The following is a 17,228-nucleotide window of genomic DNA, read 5'->3' on the forward strand; positions in this document are numbered from 1 at the left end:
TCTGTCTCTTACATATTTGCAATGTAAGCATAAAACATGATGTGGTTATGTAGTTTTTACTGTTTCCCTGAAGGCTATGAGGGTTCAGTCAGTGGAGGGAGGAGGATTGACAGTGTGATCGCCACCTCTGCTAACATTTACATTAAGCAGACGTTTTATCCAAAGCCACTTATAGAGAGTTCAGGGAGCAATGCACGATGTGTCATACAGGAGCGATAATAAAAAAGGTGCTAATACAAAGTTACTAGTTTCAACAAAAGCTATACCACTACCCGTTGAAAGAAAGATTTAGTGAGAGTTAGTGTACATTAAATATATAAAAAATTAATTCATTTCTCTGTCAAGTATTCACAGAAGAGATGGGTTTTAAGTAGTTTTTTGAATGTTGTGAGAGATGTGGTTGACCAGACAGAGTTAGGAAAAATACCAACATGAGCACTACGCAAAAGCATATAAAGGAAACAACCACAGCTCTTTACTAAAAGCTACGACTGTTAAGAAAACAAAGCATACATTTTGTGCAATCACTGCCTGTCAGTTTGTTCAAAAATATTTTGCAGTGTTTACATGTTGTTTATTACTGCATAATATAAATCATTCAAATAGAAGGATTACTTTAAAAAGGTCTAAAAATCTCATCTCGGTCTCATCACACCACTACTTATTATCTACAAAACGGGGGAGGGATGAAGGTAGAAATTCTAAAAAGCAGGGGGGACAAGACTCCTAAGTGTTGTGAAAAGGTCATCACTTTTTCAGAAGAGGCAGAAAAGCTGCTGTATCAAAAGAGGCCTGACAGCTGCTGTATCCCCTTCAAAAAATAAATAACAACATTCTATGAATAACATTTATTGTACGATGTCAGAGAACCATTGCTGTTAATGGTATTGCCTCGAGCTCCACTGGCTGCGCCGACAAAAGAAGCGCGATATCCAAGTAACTGCTAACAAAAGAGAGTGAAGCCGTGCTACTGTGACTGCAACTTTAAATTCAGCCAGAATAAAAGGAAAACAACCTCCAGTGATATTTTTCATAATTTATTTTCAACACATGGTCCTGCTGGTACGACGAGTGCCAAAAATAATCTCAGCAGGGACCTGGGACTTAACAGAGCGCAATTCTGCTCACCAGCAGCACGCAAATTGCATAATCCACACATGTCCTTACGTAAGAGGGTTTTTTTGTGCAAAAATAAACTCAGTATCAAAACAGTCAGGGATGAAACAATCTCAAAGCGAGGGGTGATTAGTTTCTGCTTCTGAGATCTTAAAAGCAGAAATAGATTTAAAACCTGTTTGTAGTGGTGCGGCAACACGGTGAGAACAAACAGCTGTGGGTGAGCTGTGTGCGCTGAAGGCCAGGCATACTCTCATTTTAAAGTTCCCAGAAGCCCCTGGGCTCGTCTGCATCGTCCAGCCAGATGTGCGAACGGTTCCCTGCAGTTGTCTGCAGCAGCAGACAGAGGAAGAACAAACACAGCAGGATCTTCTAGAAGGATTGAATGACCCTTGCACTATGGAAAGCACAGCTATTTCAGTGATTTACTTATGAACCATTATAAGAACTAACTTATTTAAATTCAGGCTATGCATTTCTTTCCAAAAAAAAATATTTATCATGCTGGTCAAGTCTCTTCACATCCTGAAAGCAATCGCTAAGTGGTCTAAATATATTTTGAAAACTATATGCTGTCTATGGATGGTGTAGGACCAAAAAAAAGTGTTCACCCAACGTTTAGGAGGAGCCGTGGCTTTGGTTGGCGATTTGCAGGTAGGGAGGGATCGTATGATTTCACTGCCAGCATGTTAGCTTTTCCAAAAAGACTTGAAAAGCACACACATTGTAAAAGACATTAAAAAAGTGTTTTGCAGCTGAGATTAAGGACGAATAACAAAAGCTAAATACTACAGGATTTAGTGGCGAGAATGGGATGCCTGATATTCTCCTCCAAAATGAACACACAGAAGACCAAAGAAAGGCCAAGTTTGAGAGGTGAATAAAATCAAAATTAATCATCTAGAAGACATAAAAAATACACAAAATCTTAGCTTCTTTCTCTCAAAGATGTCACATCTATTTATTATAAAACCACCAGAAATGTAAAATTAGGAAGTAAATGCTAATTTCACATCGACTTCAAAAGTACCTATAGAAGCGAGTCCAGCATAGATTGCGTTTAAATACTCACCCTTCTTGTAAAAGACCCACCCAAGAATCAGAAAGACCCTTTTTCTCACTCGCACGTTTCTTTATATCACAGTCGTCCATTCCCTATCACTTCTCTACAACGCACTCTCTGCAGCTCCAACTGTTTTCAGACCAATCCTCACTAACTTCTCACTCCGTTTAAAATACTAATAGAAATTTTTCTGAAACTAGCCAGTAAAAGTGCACATAATGCCCCATGCGGGAGAATGCCTTGAAAAGCAATTTCCTGCTGTTTTGGCAGACAGACTTCCAAGATCATTGCTGTACAGATTATAAGGCACATTTACAAGTGCATGCAAAGACGTTTTAATCACTTGCGTTTGTGAACTGTCAAATACCATCCATTTTTGAGCATGAAAGAATGGCACAGTGTGCTCATTGTTTGATATTTTTATGTTAACAGCAAGTCAGAATGCTATTTTAGTGGCATTATTGAAATGCAGTGTATAAAAGTGGTGCAATAGATAACCAAACTCATGGTTCGGATCATTTTACAGCTTTTGGGTCATGGATCGGATCAGCTAATGTAAATGCTCAACATAGTTATATTATTATAATAATGACTGTAATAACTTGTTTTTACAATGAATAAAAGGCTCAAAAATTGGGTGCTTAAGGAAAATTTAATTGTGAAAGTGCCCTGAAGATATCAATTCATTTATTTAACAGATTATTTATCTTCTAATCTAGGCTATGTAATACAGTATGCGTGCATAAAAAAATTACAATATGTATAACAATTAATATGAAATAAACATGAAATCAGAGTAAACAACTGGTGTTATAAGGTTATGATGTTATGAGGTGGCGATCATGAAGTATCTCAAACGGCTTTCTCTCGTCTTCTTAAGAGAGCGTCTTTTACTCTTTTATGATGAATAAACGTGGGACAAATGCTTTACGCAGCAGTTTAAGAGAGAGGGAGAGCGTGTGCGTGCTACAACTATCTTTTACTTAATGATGAATAAACTTGCACGTTCACATACGTTCCAAACCGTAGAGCACCATCTGTTTCACCACTAGTATAAATTAATTCCTCTTTGTCTGATAAAGAAGTTTTGCTATTTCAGCTTTATGTGGCTTTTATTCAGTTCAGCCTGTCTGTCTCCAAAAACTTTAGCGACATACCAAAAATAGGAAACCTTTGTGTTTTTTGACGTTCAGTGTGTCCTGTATTTGCTCTCTGCCCTTGGGTATTTACAGCGGGTCACTATGAATGCAAATAATCCCACTAAAGTACAAGTTTTTTCCCCTCATGAAGCATTGTTCGGCGGAATGGTGTCCAAAACATCACCCGTCGGGTGTTCCGCTAATATCCGATATGACGGGTGGAATAATTATTTGAAGTTCGGGTGCGTGAAATAATACGCATGGACGGAACGCGTATCCACTTGCTAAGACTATTTCGACTCACCTCAGTTGATAGGATGCTAACTTTACACAGTGTGCTTATTTGTGTTCAAGCTCTGTCTGAAGCAGGTAATTGCAGTAGCTGCCCTGAAAGCGGAAACTGCCCCATATCACCCCTTGTGGCAACGCCGAGAATGCAAGGTATACTTATAACTTATTTCAGAAGGTAACAACAAAGGAAATCGAGCTTGCATACCTTCTAGCACTTGTGTTTATGTACTTGCTTAATGTTCCGGGTCTAAAAGTGGAAGCCGCCCATCTAGCGTACTAGAACTTCAGACAGGACATGTGTTCTCCATCAGCTTCATTTCTAATTTGGGCTTGAATAAACAAAGAACATGTGTCTGTGTTTTCATCTACAAAACTTTCACTGTAACGCCTCTCCTGAATCAAACCAACAGATGTTGCATGAGAAAGATGAACCGGGTGAAGCTGGAGAAACAGAGAACTTCATAACAGGGTGGCGGTGTTTTCATAGAGCTGATTATTGTGTCACAAACAGAGACAATAATTCCTTTTTTATTTTTATTTTAAAAAGTGTTATAAATGAGACTTCATGTTTGCATTTTAAAATACTACAGAGATTACTAAGGCTGTGTATGCAACACAATGTGACAAGAAAAAACAGCAATGCTTTTCATGTTACATTGCTATTTGCTGGACAAAAAGCCGAGTTGTTATCTCTGCAGTCTCCTTAAAAAGTTAAATTAATGGACATTTTCTTTAAACATCACGTAACAATGCTGTGCCAACAGTGCCATTCAATACTAGACCAGATCTCGCCTCAAAACTAGATGCAATCCTGCGAAGGGTCATAGCCAGACCTTGCGCTCATATGCTCCGGGGGTTTCGGTATCCAACCCTAAAAATGGCCCATTTCTTTACATCATAAATAATATTTTTAGCGGTGCAGTGCGTGCCTGTCTGCTTTATAACATGAATAGCATGATCCCCATTGCATAACACCTCTGTGAAGATTCTACTGCAGGGTCCCCCCATTATTTAGTAGCATTAGTAATAGTTAGATACTCGCCAACATAAAGTCTGTGCAAGAATCCACTGCATTCATTTGTCCTGACCCCTGATTATCCATTACCCAGAGATCTACAAATGCGTCATTGACACGGTGCGCTTGTCCAACCACATGCCAGGACAGGTGCGCATCAGGTGGGTCTTTCCCACAATACACAATGTTGGAATGGAAGTCCCCCTGCAGGGGCAAGATCTAATTCGGAGTCTTAAGTGAGCTATCCCGCTTACAAGAATCCCCTGAGTCAGTGTCTGATCAAGTCTCTGTCTATATAACCCAAAGAAAGGAAATTAAGCCAGACTGCAGGCCCCTTTTTCCTTCTGTTCTTTATGGTGTATTTAAATGAAGGAAGCCTCAACTGCTGACCTCTCTAAAAGACTGAAAGAAAGAGAAATATAAAGTTGTGTGAGTTCTATGAGCTTTGTTGGCTTATAAAGTGATTGTTTTGTCTGCATACATTAAGACTATTTTATAAGGACAAAAGTGGCTAAACGGGCAGCCAATGGGTCGCATATGGCCAGTCAGCATTTATTTGTGGCCCCACCATGCCTAGTTATGGATGTAAAGATATCATAAATAGTTCTTTAACCATAAAGACAAGTCGTCTATACAGCTTCCATATAAAACATTACAGGTGGTCTCCAATACTGCTCTAATATAATCTTCCATCTGACTCATCGTCTATCTCTCCAAGTGAACTCATGACTGATGGGTACCGCTTGTTATGGCCTTTACTTACACTCAGGTAAAGAGAAGCTGAAGCGTGAGAAAGCACCTCATTGTTCCACGTTCACAATGGTCACTATTAGAGCTGAATGGCAGCCACAGTCACAAGCAAAGAAACGAATTAGCATAATAGTACAAATCCCACTGACCACTTAAAAGCTTGTGGTGTCGCAAGAAAACGTGATTTACGTAATCCAGGACTGAAGCCCAGAACTGAACATTACGCGCTTGAACGGTTTGACTACATTCAACTCATTTCACCTGAGCGTCACTGAAACAGATCAATATTTAATCTACCTTTATGAAGTCAAATAATCTTTGTTTAGGCAGTGATTCAATCTTGTAATAACCAATATTAACTTATTGAGATTAGAATAAATGTTTACATTTTACGTTGAGTGGCGTTTGCCTGTGACAAACCTGGCAACAACCTGTTTCAAGAGTATAAGAGTGTTTTTGATCACATTTCTGTATGCTTGCTAGGATGTTGTTCAAAGTATCTAGATACGGTCCTTCCTTCAAGATAGAAATGTTCACCTGTTTTATTGCCCACTGTATTCAAAACACACCTCACCTCAACAAACCCCACCATTTGAGGTGTCATGTCATTCATATTCTGTGCACAAATAGGGTCAGAATAGCTTGAGGTTTGTTCAAAGAATTCTAAGTATGAGCAAAAATAATACTCATGTTTGCCTTAGCAAGACACAAAACAGCTTAAAGGCTGCTCTCTGAAGTTTTACTGGGTGTCTTCCTTAAGGAATGAATGGTCTCCAGTTGTGCAACTGCAGAGATGCAAAGTATGTAAATATTCCAGAGCAGCGTTCATACTTCATGTGTGGTGACAGAAACGTTCAGTTGACGTGTCGAGGAGAGCTCAGCTCGTCCTGCTGAGGTCTGTTTTCGTCTCTTTTCACGTGGCTCTTTTGTTCTCGTGAAATGCCTGCCATGCCAGCAGACAGAATGATTGTCGGCCTGTGACCTGTTTTCTTTAGCCAAAAGTCCCTCTGAGAAAAGAGATCTAACCCACAAATGAACATATAAGCTAATTTCACCAAAAATAAGAGACATAAAATCATGGAAATCGACGTTTACACAACTATTTTCTAGCAACTAGTCACGTTTCTCTGTATTATTTTCAAATAGCCAATAGCTAATTTAAAAGAAGGGTTCACTCAAAAAAAAAACTGGTTTTGTCATGAGACATACAAGAGCCAAAAAGATTAGACGTTCAATTTTAATTTGCATTTGGTGAAAATTTGCATTTCTTTTGGCACCAGTTTTGCTCAAAATAAGATTATTTTTATACAAACAAACATATATTTTAACAGAAAACATTTATTAACCCACTGGAGTAGTTTGGATAACGTTAATGATGGATGTGCTTTCTGGAGCTTCAACTTAAAAATAAAATGATTTATTTTTATCATGAGATTACATTATTATAACATGTTTTTATCTATTTATTTTTCACAAAGTACAACACTTTGGTCCATGCACTAATAACAAAATGCTCGTCCTATCAAATTGGTGGAACAGAACTGTAACTGTCTTTTTATTTATTCATTTTCATTATTAATTTATTGAAAGTGTTAATTGTAAATGACACTCCATTTTTTAAAGACACAAAAATACTTATCGTCAAGGTTGACGGACTGTAAACTAACACTTGTGATATTCAGTGATGTGGACGCCGTTAATGACGGATTTGCAAAATCTCATCAACTATATCACTACCAACAACCACGAATGAAAAGCAACGATAGCAACTGAAGACAAAGCATTACCTAAACAAACTGCGCGACTGACATTGAAGCTGGCGAAACAATTTCTAACAGCACACAAACAGTTTGGCTACAGGATGCTGATTTGTCTTGCGCTGGGATTTGTCTGAGTCTCTCCACGGGAAAGAACTGTCACTCTCTTCCCTATCATCAAAACAAGCAGCCTTTCCTGTAGAAAGTTATCTTCAGAGCACAGCTTCTCTATCGCACACACATACACACACAGATCAGCGTGTGCTGGCCCATGCGAGGGAAAATGCGACAACATAATAGCTGCACTTAGGAGTGCGTGTTTGTTTGCGTGTATCTGTGTGATTCAAAAGCATACAATCAGAGATCACATGGTTGTGTTTACCCTGTATTTTTCTGCCGACCACAGGATGAGCCAAAAACCGTAGGCTAAATTTGACTGGATCACTTTGCAAATATGTACTTAATTCTACATTTGGTTACATTTTAACCCCTAACTAACTGGCCAATTCTTTTAAAGAGGAAAAATGCAGAACGGAAACAACAAACAATGCTTCAGATATAGGTGAAACATCCTCCTTCAAAAAATTAAACACAAGAAAGCAAAACTGGGACACAAAAGGAGAACAAAGGGATGTGGGCGGGAAGGATATGAAAAGAGAGAAAGGCCATACCTTGTCTCTGTATGAAGATTCGCAGCAGGGGGTGTGCTGTGGAGACGGCCTTGCCAAAGTTCTCGTCGTTGTTGATGGGAAGCAGGTCTCCGTGGACATCAGCGTATCCGATCATCACCTCCATGTTTGCGATCCGGTGGATGGTCATAATAAGACTGTAGAATTCCTCAAACTTGCCGGGTTTTAGCCGATCAACGGAAAACCTCCGGAACTCTGCCCCATACTGCAAAGTCAAAGCAGAAGTCAGTATGCTGCTACAAACAAGTGCAATGAAAAACTACAAAATTGAAAGACTGCATTAATTTTATTAGTGAGAGAAAAGCCCAACATGCAATAACGTTGTGTTTATTCTAAGGCCGGGGCGTTGCAGTTTCCCATTGTAAAAGTGAAAATAAGATATTTTTTATAAATGTAGTTATTGTAATCATTATCATCCTTGGTGTGAATGGGCCTTGAGTCACATCAGAGCCAAGTATTTGTAGTTTAGAGGGGTGCCACACAAATAAATCTTTATGATTTTAATAACCATTTGACATTATTTTATCATTTTAGTAATAATTAAACAGACTAACTTTTATTATCTAGACTATTTTAAAAATATTAAAACACTGTAGACCAACTTCGCCATTTGAAACGATTGTTACACTAGTTTAGCTGTTTCACGAAACAGAACGATATGCTCACAGGTTTCATTATCACCATCAGTTTGACATCATTATGCTTGGTGCAAATGCTATCCCCTACACAAAAGCTAAATCAAATCAACTAAATATTTCTGAGCAAAGTCCAAATAAAAGTTAAAATCCTGTACTTGATTTCAATGATCATGGTAACCAGGTGTTAAGCAACTTAAGCAGCTTGTATAAGGACTGTGAAACTGTCAGTAGACATAATATATCTTGATTATGTCTAGCTGTGTCGCCGCTTTACCAAAATATACTCTTGTTGTTTTTGACTATTAGTCTCTTAATCTATTTTGTCTTTAAACACATGAGGAATCAGAAAACACTGACTTTGGAAGATAAAGACAGCTAAAGACACGTTCCCTGTGTGGATGGAAAGGAATCGCTCGGCTCTACTGTTATGAACTTGGCTGCCCTGCTGGTTGTTATAAGGAAACGGAGGCAAACAGGGGCCTGAGACACAAAAGCTTAAAACACAATGCAGGATGATGAGTAAGCACAGCAAAACTCAACAATGGCGCATACCAGAGGAAATCACCATTACGTACACAACATTCTCATCTGCAGCTGAGCACAAAACTTTCATGAAGGATGTATCCTTAAGTAAATAAAAAATCAGTAGAACAAAACGAATCAAAAGGTTGGGATGAAGATTCGGCACAACATACAGGATCATGGGCATCTGACAGCCTATGAGGTCAGGCTGAGGTCACATCTCTGATCATGTGACTGTAGTGCAGATACGAGTCTTGACTCTTGAAAGTGTGGGCTGTGCCATCCAGTCTGAAAAACACAGGCCTCGCATTGTTTTCTGCAACAGCGGTGTGTGTGCAACATCCCTGCAGTCATTTGTGGATGGGTTGTATTCTGTAATTATGCGTCTTGGATAAGAGTCCTAAATTAGCCGATGGCAACCTGTTATTAGCACATGAAACATGAAAGCGCAGGAGCAGAAATATACTCTGAGGGTCTCTGAAGGGGCAAGCGTTTGATCAAGTAGAGTTTATGTGAAACATCCACAATTAAACGCAAGCGAACAAGATCACATCTCCTAAAGTGTGAAAGCGTGACCTGTTCCTCATCTTCAGATGAGACGCAGTGACCCATCACAAACAAAGTAACGCAGCTAACCATAATACGTGATTGTTACTTAACTGCAACGTCCAAACGTTCATTGTGGAAACGTAACTAGTTACGTTGTGACAACTGGAAATGTTAAATTCCTGGATTCGGTGCCGCAACGTAACTTTGTGATGTTACTCTGTAACAAAGTAAGCGCAACGTTGTGACAAAATAAAAACGTCAACAGTGCTTTCTTACAGCTTGCACACTGTGTGCCTTCAATAAGTGCACCAGTGAAACTGTAAAGGTCACACTGAAAATACCAGGCACCTTGTCCAACATAGACACCAGGTGCTAGAAACAGCAGGACGCTATGAAGACTTTCCCAATATCCTACTTATTATTATCTATATGCAAACACAGACATGGGACTGCATTTTCTGCACCGATTTGGAGGTAAAACTACAAAAAAATTCTCTCCGATTGATATAAGAGTGGGTAAATGTGTTAAACAGAACTGTCAGCACCCCTCCTTAAGGTAACAGAAAACATTACTAGATGTTTGGCATCTATCCATCTTTTTGGACTGCAGATGACATTTAAATTGTACAGTATGATTTCACCACACAGCGTTCATCAGTTTCATTAAGATCAAGCATAGGGAATTCCCCTGTAATAAATAGTAACTGTTTCAGTTGGACCTGAATCTGTGTCAAACGTTTCTGGGCACGCAGGAGCTTAACCTGTACGCCGTCACATTACTTTTTGCACCACCTGTGATCATTGCTGTCCTAAACCCCATGACATCAAATCATTGAGAGTACGGGCCTAAGCAGAGCCTAAACCGGTCCAATGATTGAATCCTGAGTAATATGAGAATAACTAAAAAACCCTTTCGTCAGTTCGCAAACCCAGGCAGGCTCAGGCAAGCCGAAACAACGCGCTACAGCCAAATACACTGCTCTTTGTGTTAAATACTTGTCTGACGTTAACCAGTACCCAAAACCTAATCTTATCAAGTGTCAGCAAAGCGTTCCATGTGAGTACATTTCCAACTGAAATCCAAGAGAATCTGGCAGTGGATGAGCAGTCGGGGGAGTGTTTCTGGAAGACGTACAAAGCCCCAGACACATCAGTGTGCTTTCTTTAGATGTAAAGTGTTTGGAGACAAAACCAGTTTCTCACAAAAGAACACTGTGACATGGTTCACTTAGGAAACCCTCTTCCACATTCTTATCACCAACAGAGTTCCTCCAAAAACAACAGCTCCTTGATTGGGACATACAGGAACAGAGCGATTACATCATGAAAACACTACGTGCGATCTAGAGATTTTCGTGACATCACAATGCATGACTCATTGCATGACAGCCAAGTGATACACTGTTGTGATTGACATGCAATGTACTGACCATCCCGGTGTGGAGATTGTCCAGACCCACCCGTCCGCATTATCGCCAATCAGGTTTAGGTTTCACACATTCGTCCATTGAGAGTTGAGTTGGTATTTTCCAATTACCCCAAGTATTGGGTCTTTAGGTTTTAGTGGGTACGTATAGAAGTATCTGCCTTATTCAAAAGAGTGTAAAAGTAATTGGCACCTCTTGTCTTTAGAGATCCCAAACAGTGGATCCTTTCATTGACAACAGTAGCGGGGCTTTTCAGACGCTGTTATGAATTAGAGCGAGGCTGAATAATAGAGGCGAATAATAAGACAATGGCAACGGAGTCTGGATCTGGGAACGTCGCCCACACATTCCAGCAATTAGGAGAATCACATCCACATTATAAAGACTGTCTAGGCCATGTCTAGTACAGGATCGCACAATTGACTGCTGAAGTTTCAGCCACTATCGCACAGTTTTGTATGTAGGTTTAAATCTGTGAATTGGTTTATGGTTTCCGAACTCATCCCGACAGCTCTTGGAATACTTTCTCGGATAAGTCGACTATAAGAGTCCATAGTATCATAAGCTCAAGCGATATCAAATATAAAGCGATACAGATGGTCGGTTGAACCTTTGTCATTCAAGCATTTGCTCAGGCAAGTTGTGCATGATGATGGTCTACCATCACGTTTTTAATGAAGCTGCTGTTATTCATTGTTAATGGGAATTCATTAATGAAAGACACTTTGCTGGTTGTATCAACACAATGTTGCTCATCTCATGAAGGAGTATCAAAACAAAGTATCCATTTAAAAGAACTTAATCTAAAGAGGTGTGCACGTGCTCAGAGAGAGCACAACAAAACGATTAATTTGTCCAACTGAAACAAATGAAGAGACCAATCCCAGAGGGCTCGTTCTCACGTGTGTTATCGTAATGTTTCAAAATATTCCAGTGCTGTTTGGATACTTCTTTTGATAATAAGACCCTATTTTACCCAAATTGACGTCAATATTAAAACAACTTCAGACGGAATATGCAGCATACGGGAAGTTTCAGGCTAGCAGACTAGCAAAATCACACCACTGCAACGGAGTCACTTAACATTTATCTTCATAACTACGTATAATTTAAGCAAATTCTTAGGCTTTCCATATCAATGACAGTTCAAGCGCCAAAACGGTTATGCGCTACTAGACGCGAATGAAAGTTAACATAAAACGCAAATCAAACCAAACCAAACGCAATACAACACACAACATGTTAAAACGTAGATTTAGTTGTTCATTGAGCAGATCCGATTACGTTTTCATTTGGGAAAACCTGACAAGGGCTAACCGGAGTTAGCCATCCACACTTTTCCCAAACTACATCCCGCAAAACATCAAACAACTAACGTCACACCAAAGTGCGCGGTTTACATCCAGCACGTACCTTGCTTTTCACCTCCACGGCATTCATGTTCAAGTTACGCAAAGATTGCGATTTGTTATTAAAACTCCGGTTCATTTTGCTCGGTTAAAAGTTTTTAGCCCGTCCAGGATGAGGGGCTCGGTTTACAAATCCGTCCCCCTTATTAACCGTCCGGTGTTTGAGTTCAAGACGCGGTGAAGTCCGTCCTCGAGTGTCACTTTTTCGTGAGTCGTGGTCGCGGTGTGTCTTTATCACTTCGCAAAACTTCTGGAGAAAAATATGAGAAAGACAAATCAGCGCCTCTCACTAGGGGGAGTGGGGTGAGTTTTCACGAATGACATCATCCCTCCGTCTTTTCGACTATCCCGAAAACCGAGTTTAATAGTCGTACTATGGCGAAGGGACGGTTGTGAATATTCATTACGCGATATGACGCACGCCCGGCGGGCGTAACTGATTGGATGAAACTCAAAACGTTAGTAAGTGGGCGGTAGTCATACGTGGAAATACGAAGTATTTTTCTAATCTTTTAAAGTGAAAGAACGACGCACTGTGTGGTTTAGAATGGGAACGGGGAACCAAACGTAATGAAGAAGGCCTAAACCACACCACATTCAGAAATCGTTTTTAATGGCAAACAGTTGAACACATTTATATTTCTAAAAACCAAAAATACAACTTTTCTATTAGCAGGGAGAGCAAAAACAATGTAATGTCCTCCTATGCGTATTTCCCTATTTTGAAATGAATGCGCTATTGTGGTTTACTCGACACGTGGGCGGTTCTTTTCGTGCTGATTTTGGTTGGAAGGCGTATTGACGCATCACGTAGTAGACCGGACGCTACGGGTTACCAAGCAACGCCACGGCAAACGCATTGAATTGAGTTTTCGCCATAGTAGGATTCGTAAACTGGCTGCCAAATTCATCCCATGTGTAAGTGGATCACGACTTGGCATGTTTAGACACAGGCGAGAACGTGCGAGAATGCGTAAATCAATTGCGTATCGCAGACGTTCGTACGTAATGTTTTGGATGTGCGGCATCGCAGGGAAGCGGCTGTCGGGCGCCAAAACCCGACAGCTGCTCTGTCCAGGAATGTTTTTATAGGAACTTCTCGGGCAAACGTTTCAGTGGACAGTAAAAGACATGTTCATATTTGCCTGCGATATCACAGCTACCTTAAACATTCCGCTGGATATCACTATTACACTATAAAAGGAGACGGTTTAGGTGTTGGATCAAATGTGACACTGAAGTTGGTTGTATTTGTTTTTCTTCTTTAAGATAACAATAACATTTCTCTTTGTAAAACGTCTTACGGATATAGAACATCTGATCTAAAATACCCAATAGAGTCATGTGAAATCAATGTAAAACACGTGTAGTGGGTCGCCCCCTCGTGGTGACTCAATACCTACATTGATTGTCGTAACCTAATATTGGACACCTTAAAAGCATTCTTGACATATTTGTGATGCCAAAAGCCGTTTCCGGAACGTCGTTTCCTCTGTGTACGGAATGTCACATGGCAATTGTGGCTAAGGTAAAGCTATTAAAAAAACAATGGAAGTAAGTTCTTATAAGTCAAGAGGGAAGTCAAGTAAATGGCAACTCAGACAGACATACAAATGGGAGGTAATCATGCACTTTACATCACATACATTACACGTGACGCGCATTACAATGAGAGCCATATGATGGCCACGATTAATCAAAGAAAAGAAAAGAACATGAGCTGTTTTATAAGCGGTAAGAGTGCGAGGCCTCATTCATATAACTCCAGAGGGCCTTTTAAAGGCGAGTCTGGACTCTTTCATGCTCTTGAACGTTTAACCGGACAGAGATCAGGGATCAGAAAGCAGTGCTCTCTGCTGTTACTGACATCGCGTTTTTGAACTATCCCAGGATCAGTCATGCTTGTTTATGAGTAATGACAGAGCATTATCAGCTGATCTGGGATCTGCTGCCCAGGCAGGTTTCATAGGGCCATTAAGAAGAGTTAAAGTGACTTCAACCCCTGCAGATTTTGCCTGTATGCATTCACTAATAGGCATGTACTGGGCAACGCTCTTAAAGATGTCTGTATTTAAAAGCTTGCCACGCAGAAGTGCTATTATACGTGTCAGAGCTGTGGCTCAGCGGTCAGCACTGGTTTAAGGGGACTCGGGTTCCAGTCAGGCCTTGGTCATGTCCTGATCTTACATCCGCCTCTCACCTTTATGCTCCTGTCTGTCTCCACTATCCTGTGTATATGAGTTAATATCCCCCAAAATGTGATTTAAAAAGTGTGGCATTATATTATTGGAATTTCAGGGAAGACTCACTTTACAGATGTTATATGTTGGACAGCACACACAGCGGGTTGAGCGTTGGCTTGTGTCGCGTACAGGTAGTTTTTCACTGTGAAATTTAAGTACTTACTGAAGATATGGAAGTTTTAAATATTTATATTCTTTTATTTCACTTTACACCTCTAGGGGGAGACAGATCCCATAAAATAGAGCACTTCGCAGACAAAGAGATTAGGCCAACTGCAGTACATATACTAAATTCATCACTTATGTATTTCTTTTGCTAAATTAATCGAAAACTATTAGCGTGTCTTCTTATTTTGAATTCAGACGTTTCACATGAAATCGATTTTCTTGTGCACATATTTAGCTTTATGCTCTTTCTTTGTGTGTTATACTGTATACAATAACTTGTACGCATCGTTTTGATAATCTTACATGCTGTAAATGTCAAACTGTATGTGAAAGTTCAAGGGAGAAACATAAGATTGAATTAAATCTCCTGAGCTATGACAGGGCACAAAATCTGTTTCGAATTGACTTTCATCCATTGCAATTCAATTCTTATAGTACTGTTACTCTAACTCCTAGTCTCCAGGACAAACGGTGCCCAGATGACAGCATACATGCAACAACTAACTCATCATCATTCATATTTTGATAACCGGTCCTATCAGTGGACTTCGGTTTGAATTTCGCGATGTGCCGCAGTAAATTAGAAGGTGAAGTTTAAGCTTTGCGTTCAAGTGTGCGCATATCTGTTTTCCCTTTCATCCAGCTGCGCGAGTTGATAGATTACACTTTCCGCTTTAAAGGAATGGATGGCCAGCTGCCCTGAGCCGCCACACATGAATGCATATCCAAAGAAGAAGAATGAGGTGAAATTCTGAGAGATCCTCTGTGAGAAATTCTTGTCAAAAGGTTCCTGGAGAGCAGACACTGTTCTTTATCATTTCTCAAAAGTAAATATCTCCCCAAACACACACACACATTCCTTTATCCTATTGGATTTGAAAGTCAGCACAAAGAAAATACATAAAAGGAGTGAGTCACCGAGTGTGAGAGAACGATTACAATCGAAGGAGAAAAAGGAAGAATTTCTACATGAAAAGGGTCCAAATCAAGTCCTTCTCTTGCTTTTATATCGTGATTAAAACCTTGAGAGAATGTGCAAGGCATATGGATCATCTCAACATCTTCAGGCTGGAGGCAGATCTGTACCGTAAGCACAGCTATACTCTTACACAGGCTCCTGTGATTGGGAACACATTTTAGCGGATGCTTCGCTGACTTTGATTCTTCTTTATTCTGGTGCTCTCATCGGGGCCTGATGGAGAGATGAAACAGAGGCTGTGATGCCGTGAGAAGGCTGTTAAACGACTCTCGTTTCTGGCATGACTCGCGCTGTCCCCTCCCCTGTAAAGTGCCGTCTTTGTCTGAACACGCACATGAACCGAGAGAAGCAAATTGAGCAGTGGCTGTATTTGTTTAGCTTAGTTAAGAGTTCATTCCTTTCGGGACATTCAGGTTCTTTGATAACACACATTTTGATAGGCTCAAAGGAAAAGGAACTTGGGAAACTAGGTCACGGGGCTTGTCTGTATCCGATGTTGTTGCTTTCCTCTGGCTGTGATATGGAGTTAAATGGACAAGAATGGGTTTGCCCCAGGAAGATGTGACCCTTCCTTACGTGTGCGTCTAGAGCCTCCACCGAGCAACTCGGACAATAACATCAGATTCCACATTTTTCAATTACCTTTAACAAACCATATCGAGTGGAGAATGAGCACCAATAATCACAGTGTTTACTTTAGCAAACACAACTAATGTTTTATTTATATAGCACCTTTTCCAGGATCATGGATGTTTGAGCGTAGTTATGAATATTTTGCCCACTGTACACTACGCATTTTGCTTACAAACAAACAGCATGCAGATGTTTTCTTGATAAACACACAAAGCTGAAGAAGACACACGTCTAGAAGCAGCGTCTAGTTTGTTGGACGTGTCAAAACCCTCTCCGGTTTGTGCTGAAGTATGAAAACACAAGCCATCTGGAGCAGGGGTCAAAGGTTAATTTCAGGCATGGTAATGAGGATGCTTGTAGCTTGAGGATGTGTGGCACACACAGCGGTGGGCCGGTTTGCCTCCGGAGTGAGCATTAAACATTAACAACGCTACACAATCTCAAATATCCCATCGTGTATGTCCTTCACATACTGTAACTCTCTGCTCTTATATGCATGGCTGTATTTAGATACCGTATGTACAAACTTCAAGTGAGCCGCTTGTGAAGGCAGCATTTTAAGGATTTAAGCATTTTGAGGTACAAAGGGGGCTTCTGTAGAAGATACCAATTTTTATACGAGACTAGAAATATTTACCTGGACTCCACAATTCCTTGTCCCAGTGTATTGAACCAGAAAAAAATAACCAAAACACATTCAAAGTGCATTCATTCCATTCAAACTTATTTAAAATTGTTCCCTGTTACTCATTCCTGAAATTCAAATCAGTTTTCTGTGAATGTCCTTGTTTTTTCCTCCATGTAGTTTAATTTGCAAAGGAAGACCATTTCCTCTTGTTT

General features: G+C 40.1%; 1 protein-coding gene across 1 annotated transcript in view; it reads right to left on the reverse strand.

Moving 5' to 3' along the window:
* Nucleotides 1-12,742, reverse strand: part of pard6gb (par-6 family cell polarity regulator gamma b) — a 30,827-nt gene extending 18,085 nt beyond the window's left edge. The window contains exons 1-2 of the mRNA XM_079485178.1: nt 12,370-12,742; nt 7,803-8,025 (exon numbers count right to left, since the gene is read on the reverse strand). Coding sequence (XP_079341304.1) covers nt 7,803-8,025; nt 12,370-12,444 — 298 coding nt within the window. The 5' untranslated portion in view covers nt 12,445-12,742. The remainder of the gene's footprint in view (nt 1-7,802; nt 8,026-12,369) is intronic.
* Between the last annotated feature and the right edge of the window lie 4,486 nt (nt 12,743-17,228).

This window comes from Barbatula barbatula (assembly GCF_947034865.1).
Source record: "Barbatula barbatula genome assembly, chromosome: 21".
In the NCBI taxonomy this organism is placed as follows: domain Eukaryota; kingdom Metazoa; phylum Chordata; class Actinopteri; order Cypriniformes; family Nemacheilidae; genus Barbatula; species Barbatula barbatula.